At 36.9% G+C, this 12,083-nt stretch overlaps 1 protein-coding gene across 4 annotated transcripts in view; it reads left to right on the forward strand.

Moving 5' to 3' along the window:
* HORMAD2 (HORMA domain containing 2) overlaps positions 1–12,083 on the forward strand; it is a 125,036-nt gene that overhangs the window by 24,846 nt on the left and 88,107 nt on the right. For 3 of the 4 annotated variants that reach the window (XM_023733692.1, XM_023733694.1, XM_023733693.1), the window contains 3 exons: positions 6,273–6,414; positions 8,576–8,639; positions 9,144–9,180. In XM_023733692.1, coding sequence (XP_023589460.1) covers positions 6,273–6,414; positions 8,576–8,639; positions 9,144–9,180 — 243 coding nt within the window. The remainder of the gene's footprint in view (positions 1–6,272; positions 6,415–8,575; positions 8,640–9,143; positions 9,181–12,083) is intronic. The other variant, XM_023733695.1, reaches the window with a different exon arrangement.

The following is a 12,083-nucleotide window of genomic DNA, read 5'->3' on the forward strand; positions in this document are numbered from 1 at the left end:
CAGGATTGTTGTAGTCTCTGTTTGGCTTAGTTTTTCAGATCTTTGCTGTGGAGGGACGGCGTGGTGCTTCTGCCTAGAGCGCCATTTTGCCGGAACTCCCAAGGGAAATGCTCTTAATCTTTCTCCGTTGGTTTTGTATATATGTCCTTAATTATATTGAGGATTTTCCCTTCTATTCCTATTTTTGCTGAAGTTTTTATCAGGAAAAGGTGTTGGATTTTATTAAATGCTTTTTCTGCATGCATTGAGATGATCATGTAATTCTTTTCCTTTTTCTGTTTATGTGGTGAATTACATTGATTGATTTTTCTGATGTTGAACCATCCTTGTGTCCCTGGTGTGAATCCTATTTGATCATGTTTTTTTTATATATATATATGCTTCTGAATTCTGTTGGCTAGAATTTTGTTGAGAATTTTTTGCATCTATATTCATGAGGGATATTGGTCTGTAATTTTCTTTTTTAGTGGTGTCTTTGCCTGGCTTTGGTATCAGGGTTGTACTGGCTTCATAGAATGAATTAGGGGAGTATTCCTTCCTTTTCTATGTTTTGGAATAGTTTGAGTAGAATTGGTAGCAACTCATCCTTTAATGTTTGGTAGAATTCTCTAGTGAAGCTGTCTTGGCCTGGGCTTTTTTTTTTTGGTTGGGAGTTTTTTGTTTTTTTAATAATATCTTCAGTTTCTTCTTTTGTTATAGGTGTGTTCAAATTTTCTACCTGTATTTGTGTTAGTTTAGGTAGGTAGTGTGTTTCTAGAAATTTTTCCATGTCTTTTAGGTTTTCAAGTTTGTTAGAGTACAGTTTTTCATAATATTGTGTTATGATCATTTTTGTCTCGGTTCCGTTGTAATGTCACCCATCTCATTTCTTATTTTGGTTATTTACAACTTCTCATTTTTTTTTCCTTTGCCAGTTTGATCCTTTCAAAGAACCAACTTCTAGTCTTGTTGATTCTTTCTATTGTTTTTCTATTTTTTGTTTCGTTTATTTCTGCTCTGATCTTTATTATTTCCTTTTCCTGGTGATTGTGGGCTTCTTTTGCTGCTCCTTTTCTGCTTGGTCAAGGTGTAGGGTTAAACTTTGATTTTGCCCCTTTCTTCTTTTTTGATGTGTGCATTTATTGCTATAGATTCTCCTTTGAGCACCACTTTTGCTGTGTCCCAAAGGTTTTGGTATGTTGTGTTTTTATTCTCATTTGATTCTAAGAACTTTTTAATTTCACTGCGAATTTCTTCTGTTACCCAGTAGTTTTTAAGTAAGGCGTTATTCAGTTTCCATGTATTTAATTTTTTCCTTGTTCTTTCTGTTATTTATTTCTAGTTTTACAGCATTATGATCAGAGAAGATGGTTTTATTATTTTTATGTTTTTGAATTTATTGAGGCTTACTTTGTTGCCTAAAATACAGTCTATTCTGGAGAATGATCATGTGCATTGGGGGAGAATGTGTACTGTGCTGCTGTTGGGTAGTGTGTGCTGTGTATGTCTATGGGGTTGAGTTGGTTGTGTTGTTTAGATCTTCTGTATCTTTGTTGAGTTTCTTTCTGGTGGTTCTGTCCATCGTTGAAAGCGGTGTGTTAAAGTCTCCTATTATTATTGTAGAACTATATATTTCTTTTTTTAATTCTGTTATAGTTTGTTTTATATATTTTAGAGCTCTGTCATTGGGTGTGTAAATATTTATTGTGGTTAAGTCCTCTTGGTGGATTGACCCTTTAATCATTATATAATGCCCTTTTTTGTCTCTTATAATGATTTTGACTTAAAGTCTATTTCATCTGAGATTATTTTGCCACTCCTGCTGTCTTTTGGTTACTGTTTGTTTGATATATATTTTTTTCCATCCTTTGATTTTTAACCTATTTGTGTCTTTGTGTCTGAGGTGTGTCTCTTGTAGTCAACATATTGATGGATCTTTTTTTTTTTTTCAATCCATTCTGCCCATCTCTGTCTCTTGACTGGCGCATTTAAACCATTTGCATTCAGTGTGATTACCATTAGCAATAGGTGTGAATTTCCTGCTGCCATTTTGTTATGTTTCGTGTGTGTGTGTGTGGGTGTGTGTGTGTAGTGTTAATGGTTTCTTTGTTCCACTTAATTTTCTGTGCTGAGTTCTTTGTGTTTATCGATTTTCTTTTCATATCCTTTGTTGTTGTTGATTTTGTGTTTATTGAATCTTTTTTTATTTTTCTTTATTTTGGTGAATAAATTGATTTATTAATTTTCTTTGTGGTTACTCTGAAATTTACTTTTATCTTCACAGGTTTAAAATAGTGTCTCATGTCTTGATATCACCTTGACTTCATCTCCTTATGGAAATTCTATAGCTACACCGTTTATTCCCCCTTTTTGTTTTGAAGTTGTCATCATTTACAGATTGACATCTTTGGTTCCATGTTTTCAGTTTTGCATCTTTATTTTACTTTTCAGAATTTTTTATCTGGGTTGTTGTCTAGGTCATGGTGTTGTGTATCTTATTCTCAGGTTGTTGTCTGATGTCTTTGGTCCAAAGGACTCCCTTTAATATTTCTTGTAAGGTTGGTGTGGTTTTTACAAGTTCCCTTAATTTCTGTTTATCTGGGAATGTCCTAGTTTTGCCATTGTATTTGAAAGACAAGTTTGCTTTGATTTTTGGTTGGCATTTCTTTTCTTTCAGGGTTTTATATATGTCATCCAATTGCTTTCTTGTCTGCATGGTTTCTGTTGAGAGAGCAATGCTTAGTCTTATTGATGCCCTTTTGTAGGTGACATTTTGTTTTTCACAAGCTGCTCTCAGCATTCTTCCTTTGTCTTTGGTTTTGGAAAATTTGATTATGATATATCTTGGTGACTTTCTTTTGGGGCCTCTCCTTTACAGGGTTTGCTGAGTTTCTTGGATGGAAACCTTCTTGTCTTTCATGATATTAGGGAAATTTTCTGCCAGTAAATCTTCAAAAATTCTGTCTGTACTTTTTTTTTCTCCTCCTGTTCTGGAATTCCTATTACATGTAAATTATTCCTCTTGACAGTGTCCCACGTAACTCTTAGGTTTTCTTCATTCTTTTTTCTGATTGTTCCTCAAACAAATTAGTAGCAAGGGATTTTCCTCTATTCTGCTGATTCTTTCTTCCATTGATTCAGTTCTACTTCTCTGTCTCTCTGTTGAGGTATCTATTTCTGATATTTTATTGTAAATCTTCTGGATTTCTAGTTATTGTTTTTGTATGATCTCTAATTGTCTATTTATTTTATCATTTTGTTCTTGTATTGTTTTCCTGAATTCTTCTAGGGTTTTGTCTGTGTTTTCCTTGATATTTTTGAGGATTCTATATATAAGTCTTTTGAATTACTTATCAGGTAATTCTATTAGACCATTTCTTCCTCAGGAAGGTTTTCTGCCCCTTTATTTTGGTCATTTGTTTGAGCCATCTAATACTGTTTCTTCATATGATTTATTATTGTCTGCCGCCTTCCCTGAGGTGTTAAGGTGTTAATTTATTTATGTATTTCTTTATTGATTATATGGTTTTTTTGTTTGTTTGTTTGTTTTTTTGTTTTAATGTACCCAGAGCTTTGTTTTTTCTCTTTTGCTTTAGAATGGCCAGGCAACCAGCTGGTCAGGGTGAGCGTGCATGGGTCACTGGCCACCAGGTGGATGGCATGGGAACTCGCTCTGCTGGTCACTGGGCAGGGTCTCGCGCCTCCAATTGCCAGTCTGGTGGTGGGAACACATGCCGGGCAGGTGGGGTGGCTTGGGGGTGGTCAGAGCAGGTTCAGGGTTCCTGCACCTCAGGGAGGGGTGGTGGGCGTGGCCAGGCTTGAACTCATCTGCTAGGGCCTCTTTTGTCCCAGGGAGGGGGTGGTGGGTGTGGCTGGGCTTGCGTGTGTCTGGGCAGGACTCTTGTGCCTCAGGACAGGGGTGGTGAGCATGACCAGGCTTATGTGCCTTGGCTCAGTCCCCTGTGCCTCGGGGTCCGTGCTAAAGCAGATGGCAGGTGGGGTGACTTCTTGCACTGACCGGTTCTGGAGTGGGGGAGGGGGAGCTCTAGTTATTCTGTGGATTGACTTTTTGCTGGGTGGCTCCCGTTTAAATGGCTGGCAAGCAATCCCTGCAGTAATTCTCAGCTCCCTCCTTTCTTGCGCTTGCCAGAGGGGTGGAGCTCATACCTGCCCCTCTGTTCCTCCCCTCTATTCCTCCACAAATATGTATCTCCTGTCTACACTTTTCTCCTTTTCTAAGGCTCTAATGACTCAGTCTGTTTTATTTGCTCTAGAGGCACTTTTCTGTGGTTCCCTGCTTTCATAGCTTTCCCCCCTCATGAATTCCCCATCCCTGGCCACAGTTGCCCAACTTGTTGTTTCTTTCCATGGTTGTTTGTGCAGAATCTCTGCCACCAGCTGTGCTCTCTTTGTGGTTGCTTTCCTGGGTTCCTCACTCTGGGTCGTTGTTTGACGCCATCCCAAAATGGCCATGCTGCTCTGTGCTGGCACACAGGTTGCAGTTGATCCTCAAATCTCTGTTTTCCCACTGGACTCATTCTGCCTCTCCTTCCAATCAGTGCTCACTCTATTTCTTGAACTCTCTGATGTTCTGGGATCCTAGGTTGTTTTTTGTATATGTTTTACTTAGTTTCTTGAGTCTTTGTTGTCATGGGTTGTTAGGGTGCATGTATCTAAGGCACCATATTGACTGGAACTCCAGATGACTGATACTTGGTAGACTCTGCATACATACTGAAGCACAAGTCACATATTCATGCATCAGTTGCTTTCTTATATTATTCCTCATATGGCCGTGTTTCCTAAGACAGACTATTCTATCATGTAAGAAAAACTATATAAATTTGTTTAATATGTCATCTGCAAACATGTACGTATATAATTTGTAAGGATAATGTTGCTAGCATTGATACTTTTTGTAGAACATTATCTGACATTTTGTAAAACCTTAGCATTCTGAAGAACACTAGCTTAAAGCAAAAGCACAGAAGTATGGAAATATATAGTATAGAATAGTAGATGAATAGTAGTTCCATATGGTTAGAGAGTAGGGTGCATGGCAGAGGAGCAGGGAGTAGGCACAGAGAGGAAGGGGTAGGAGATGAGGCAGGAGAGCTAGGCAAGGATAAGATTTTGATGGTTCTTAAATGCTACGCTAAGGTGTTTTAACTCTATCCTACATGAACATGGGGAGTGTCATAAGATTTGTAGTCTTTAGAGTTAGTTCTGATTGCAATATGGAGGACAGATTGAGTGAAAGGAACTGTTGGCAAGGTGATTAGGGGCTACTTACTGCAGTAATAAAGGGGAGAAGTGATTAGGTCCTCAGCCAAGGTAGTGGCAGTGAGAATGGAAAGAAGAAAACAGATCTGAGAACTCTTTCAGAGAAAATTGCTAGAATTTAGTGATTGGATTTGGGGTGTGAAGGAGTGAGAGAATCCAAAAATGATTCTGCTTCTAGCTTGGTTGACTGGAGTGGATGCTGGCTAACTTGTCTGAGAGTTAAACTTGGGATCAGGTTTCAGCCAGGGGATGTAGAGAGAAACTGAATTTGAGGGATTTACAAAGTTGTCTAGGTACAGATGTTCAGAAAATAGTTAGAAATACGGAAGTGTGGCTCAGAACAGAAACCAGGTCTTGAAGTCCTGTCTGTATAGGTTGTAGCTGAAATTGTGAGTATATATGAGATTACCTGGGAAGAGAGAGTTATAAAAAGAGAAAAGAACTAAAAGATAGAATCCTGGGGTAGGACCAACATTTAAAAGGCAGGGCAGTTGGAAAACATAAAAGAGACTGAGATAGATGTGGAGGGATAGGTGAAAAACCACAAGAAAATAGTATTATGGCAACTGAGAAAGAAGAGTTTTTCAGGAAGAGTGGGTGACGGTTTTATACACTGCAGAAAAGTCAAACAGGACTGAGAAGTCAGTGACTTTGGCAATTAGTATGTACTTGGTGACTTTGGAGAGAATAGCGTAGAAAGGAAGGGGTAAAAACCAGATTGCACTGGAGTCTGAGGAGTGTGTGAGAGGGAAGGAAATTACAAATCATAGTAAAACTCCAGGTTTTCCTCAAATCCATGCATTGTTGTGAAATAAAGTATATTAGATCTGAATTACTTGGGTAATTGTCTCCACCTTTCTGCCCGGCTCGCCTGTGGAGATTTAATTTAATACAGTGTTCAAAGCCCTATTTCCTTTTGATTACCTATAAAGGTATCAGACTTGAAATCTGATGTGATGGGCTGAGTATATTAAAGAATACTAATCTTTTTCACCTTTGTTTTTTTCTAGGAAACAGTTTTCCCATCTCAAATCACTAATGAGCATGAGTCATTGATAATGGTGAAGAAACTTTTTGCTACTTCTATCTCATGTATAACATATCTAAGGGGCCTATTTCCAGAGAGCTCTTATGGAGAACGCCATTTAGATGGTAAACTTTAACTAAATGGTTACTTTGGCTGTTGTAGCCCTTTATTTGGCAGGAGTAAACCTTTCACTTCTCAGAGTGTGCTGATTCCAAGTCATGGGCCTGTTCTTCAAGACCAATTTGCTAATTCCTTTTCCATTTTAATTTCACTATCCCATGTTTTGTGGTTTCACCAATAGGAACCATTAGTTCCTGGCTAGATACCAAATGACAGGTTACGGAAAAAAGAAATATGTACAGACAAGCCCAGTAATCCTAAACAATACCTACAAAAGCAGCAGTGAAATCAAAATCTATTTGGATGCCGTAGATTTGCACTGTTTTGTGTTTCAATTGAATTTGTTTTTTGAGGCATACTTCAGCATTGAAGGAGCCCTGGTGGCACAGTGGTTAAGAGCTTGGCTGCTAACTGAAAGGCGGCAGTTCAAGCCCCCCAGCAGCTCCATGGGAGAAAGATGTGACAGTGCCCTTCCTTGAAGATTTACAGCCTTAGGAACCCTATGGGGCAGTTCTGCTCTGTCCTATAGGGACGCTATGAGTCAGAATTGACTCGATGGCAGTGGGTTTTGGTTTGGTTTGGCACTGAAGAGGTTCAGTGGAGCCAGGTTAAAAAAAAAAAAGACAAAAAACTCTTCTGGTTAACACATAAATATGCTGGGAAAAAAAAAGCATACTCACGCTAAACCCATTTGTTGATTAGCAGAGATATTTAGAAAATTATTATTCAAATGAGCTCTGTTCTCTCAACTGCCCAATGTTCTTCTACTTTTCTTCCCTTTGTTTCTTGTGCCCTTAAATTTATGATCTCCTCTCCTTATATTACACATTGTTTCTGACTCCTTTTCTTCTCTTGTATTCAAAGACAAATGCCTCTGGGACTCTGTTTCTATCTAATTACTTCAATTTTTCAAACTCTTACTATTTGCATGAAAAGCTGAATCGTGATAACAATTCAGAAAATCTTGTTGATTTGTCACTAAAATGGGAACTGTCATTTAGATAAGAGTTACAAGCTTCTTTGTATGATGTTATTTTTCGAAGTCTAACTTTAAATTTCTCACATCTGTATTTAATGATATACTTTGGCTTCATTCCAATTTAGTTTTCTTAAGAAACATTTGATTCTGTGCATTAACAGCAATAAAATGCATGTGTTCTATAAACATGTAAGCACAAGATTTGCAATCATGGCAGCCTCATTTGTATTATGACCTCTTTTGGTCTAATAAATCTGTAATAGTGAATGTGTTTATATGTAGGAAATAGTTGAGGGTTTTTCCTCTTGTTTGGAACATATAATTGGAGAAGGACATACTTTGGGTAATTAAGCACTTAAACTGTGTGCGAATCACTGCCCTAGGCATGGGGGTAGTACTAGTCCTTATAGCTTTATTTTTTTGTGTGACAATTATGGTGTAACTCTCCCTCTCAATGTTTGTACTTCAAGTCATATACATCATAAAAATGCTCAGTACTCCTATGTCACACTCTTTCTGGTAATCTCTAAATGTTATACCGACATGAAACAATTTTCATACCCCTCATTAGAGGTAGAGGTGACATTAATTTTAGGATAGGAAAATAATGTGAAAAGGTGAAATGACTCATTAAAGTCAAGCATGAATCAGTGATTGATTTTGGAATGATCTAAACCAAAACTCTTTTAATACGGTATTCCTGTTCTTCCCTAAGTATGGAAAGGTAGTTGAGTTTCAGATAGAAATAAAAATTTGAGGACAATCCACTGAAAAAATTTTCTTTCTCTTTTTGTTATTGAGAGGGAGAGAAATATTAAAGAAATGACTGAGGTTGAAGTGTATGTTTTAAATGGGTCATCAGAGGTGGTCTCAATACTACCTTAGTCTTGCTTCGAATTCAACAGAAGCAGAAAAGTGGCACAACTGATTTTGCAAACAACTCAGCTGTGCTACCTTGTAGAAGGAGGAGATTGCTAAAGCATAATCAAAATTGGAACTGAGCTACTTATTTACATAAAGTTTATTTTTAAAGTAGATATTTTGAGATTCAAAATGCTTGTAGAAGCTGCAGAACTAAATAAGTTATATAAATAAAAGTTAAAGAAAATACCCTTATTTAGCTTGGGCAATTTCAGCCCAGCAGTTATTAAGTAGATGAATGTAGACTGTGTTTCTATTTTTTGTAGACCTCAGTTTAAAAATCCTCCGAGAAGATAAAAAATGTCCTGGGTCACTGCATATTATTAAATGGTAAGTAATTGGAATTTCAGAAAAGTTGAATATTATTTTTATTATGGCTGAATTTACCCATAAGACTTTTATTTGGTAGACCATTTCCTTAAAACCATTTTTCTTTCCTTTTCTAATTTCCTAGAAATTTGTAACAATTATTTAATATTAAGATACTGATTTTGTTTTGAACTTGAAAGAAAATGGACTTGCATAAAGAAAGAAAACTGTCAATCAAAATTTGATTAATCATTGTGTGCATGTCACTGAGCCAAAACTTATGGGAGCCAAAAAGAAAAATAAGATGTGGTTCCCTACTTCAAAATTGCTTGACTATTATAAAGTTTTATTAACATATTAAAACATGCTGGGGATTTTAAATAAATTATTAAATGGGAAATATAAAATGGTTATCAATTTAATGTACTTCAAAGCAAAACACGTAAATGAATTCGGTACTTGGAATTTTTTTTTTTTGGCTTTGCAACTGCTCCAAATTGACATTAAACATTTATTTCTTGACAGGATTCAAGGTTGTTTTGATGCTTTGGAAAAGAAATACGTAAGAATTTTTAAAATTTACACCAGGATCAAAGACTCATCTCTTATCACTTAAAAAAAGTTTAGACTTTTATTTTGTTGTTGTGTTTAACAGTATACCAGTGCCTACATTTGCATTCATGAGCTGGTTTCCTTTTATTTTATGTTATTATTTGATTTTTTGTTGTCTGTTGATATCTCATTTACATCAATTAGAAGTGAAACCCTCCTTTTTCTCTTTTACATACTCATATCTTTTTGATCACAGAATTTCCTCTGAATTCACTGGAAGAAATCCACAGGATGTGGGACAGGGGAGGCAAGAATCTGGCATTTAGTACATTGAACATGTTCAAAATAGTGGTGATTCAATTTTCAGATATGAAAGGAAAAAATGGACTAGAATAAATTGGTTTTTGTGCCATCTTAGTTATTTTGATAACTATGTTTGATGCTTGTGTGTAACCTGTTTCCTCAAAATGGCTGGTATTGTAGCTTGATTTTTAAAAATTTTAAGTGCATCTGATCTTTCATGCTGCCCAAGACAGCTATAAAGGATGTAAAAATAAAGGTTGTAGTTCTAGTTGAAGAGACACAATGTATATAAATGAAATTTCTGCCACTGCTTTTTTTCCATTTCCCTATCTTCTTTTCACTCTTTCCCAATTCCTATTCTTTTAAGAAATCTTGCGTTGAATGAGCCTTACGATTGGATTATCTAATACATTCATGTTTCTTTTTTATTGAATAGTTATTACTTCTTATTTATTCAGCACTGACCTGGGGGCCTGAAGGATACAAAGATAAAACAGATATAGGATTGTGCACACAGAGAACTTATAAACCATAACGTTATAGTGAGAGATAAGAGATATTTATAGCAGGGCTGATGATCAGCTGTTAGACACTGGCCCAGCTGTACCTGTTGTTCAAATATTGAAATAGTTGTGTACTGGCTAGTAAATGACCACTTTTCTGAGACCCCAAGTGACCCTTTCTCCACCATCCTCCCCATGCCCCCCAGTGTCTTTTCTTCCCCGACCTCATCACAATCCAGCAACTAAAGGGCTAGATCAGCATCTTTTTGATCGGTCAGCCAGTACATGTGCCATATTGGGCTGTTAAATATTGATATTTCCTTATCAGTTTGATATTTTTATGTAAAAAATCAAGAGATATTTTGACTACCACCACATCCATAAATAACCATCATACTTGTTAGGAAGTGATGCATGCCAAAGGAAAGATATTGATCGGGTGCAATGGGAGGCATGGAAAAGAAGGAGTTATAACCAACTAGAGGTATGAGGAAAATCTTTGGGCAAAAATGACTTTTGAGGTTTGAAGGCCCTTAGTATTTGGACAGGTTGCAAGGGGGAGAAGACCACTTCAGGCATATAGAATAGTACCCATTTGTTCTTCTTCATCCACTCATTTAGCACCAACTCCTGAGTTTCCATCATTGAGGGGTAGACAGTACAGTGCTTAAGAGTCAGACAGTCTCCCCCTGGACACCGTTTTAGTTCAGTAGTGAAATTACTCCTGAGGTTCATCTTTTAGCCAAGGATTAGACAGGCCCATAGGACAAGGCAAGACTGAAGGGGTACAGCAGCCCAGGGGCAAGGACTAAAAGGCAAGAGGGGACAGGAAATCTGGTAATAGGGAACCCAGGGTCGAGAAGGGAGAGTATTGTTAACCAATGTCATAAAACGATAGTGTACTAACTGTTTAATGAGAAGCTAGTTTGTTCTGTGAACCTTCATCTAGAGTACAATTTAAAAAAAAGAAGAAGAAAAAGAGTCAGTCTGAGGTGATTCCTAGTCGGACACTTAATACCTCTGTGACTTTGCGCAAGTAACCTACCTCTCGGTACCTCAGTTTCTTTACATATAAAGTGGGTTGTTTGAGAAATAAGTAAGGTAATAATCTAAACCAGTGGTTCTCAAACATTAGTTTGTATCAGAATCACCTGAAGGATATTAAAACGCAGATTGCTGGGCCCCACCCCAGAATTTCTGATGCAACAGGTCTGGGGTGGTGCCTTAGAATTTGCGTTTTAAGCAAATTGCAGGTGCTGCTGATACTGCTGGTCCAGGAACCATACTTTGAGAACTACTGATCTAAAATGTTTAGAATAGTGCCTGGCACATAATAAGCAGTATGTTAAGTGTTAACGATTACTATTTTTTTATTCATTCATTCTTCATATGTTGACTATTTAATCTGTGCCATTGTGCCTAGGCACTAGACGAGATAAAAATGAGAGTAAGATGTTATTCCTCCTCTCAAGGAGGTCACAATCTAATAGACGGTCACTTTTTAAATAATTACAATATTACATGTGCTGAGATAGATAGCAGAGCCATGTAATATACAAAGAGTAGCTAGTTTGGTGGATTTATTTTATTTATAACTAGCAGTATGACTGAATCAGTCATATTAACTGTTTTGGAGGGATCTTAAAGACAAAACCTTAGAGGGACCACTTAGACACCTAAGTAAATAGTATTTATATTGTTTTTCTATACTGTTAATATTTTGTAACTTTTCTCAGGGTGCTACTAGGAAATGGTTAATATTTTAAAAGTAGTTTGAATAAAATCAAGTTTGAGTATCTAGATGTCTTGAAAGATGTTCCCCTGTTGAAGATGATGATTATTTCTAGTTGTGAAATTTTAGGTGATTTTGCATTCTTTTCTTTGAGTTTTACATTATTGGTTGAATTCTTTAAAATAAGTATGTGTATGATCTCAGGGAACATCTAGCTCAATTGGCACAACACAGTTTATAAAGACAATGTTCTACATTCTATCTTGGTGAGTAGCGTCTGGGGTCTTAAAAGCCTGTGAGCAGCCATCTGAGATATTCCACTGGTCTCACCCCTTCGGGAGCAAGGGAGAATGAAGAGAACAGGATACAAGGAAA

The sequence above is a fragment of the Trichechus manatus genome, unplaced genomic scaffold (assembly GCF_000243295.1).
Source record: "Trichechus manatus latirostris isolate Lorelei unplaced genomic scaffold, TriManLat1.0 scaffold00061, whole genome shotgun sequence".
Taxonomy (NCBI): domain Eukaryota; kingdom Metazoa; phylum Chordata; class Mammalia; order Sirenia; family Trichechidae; genus Trichechus; species Trichechus manatus.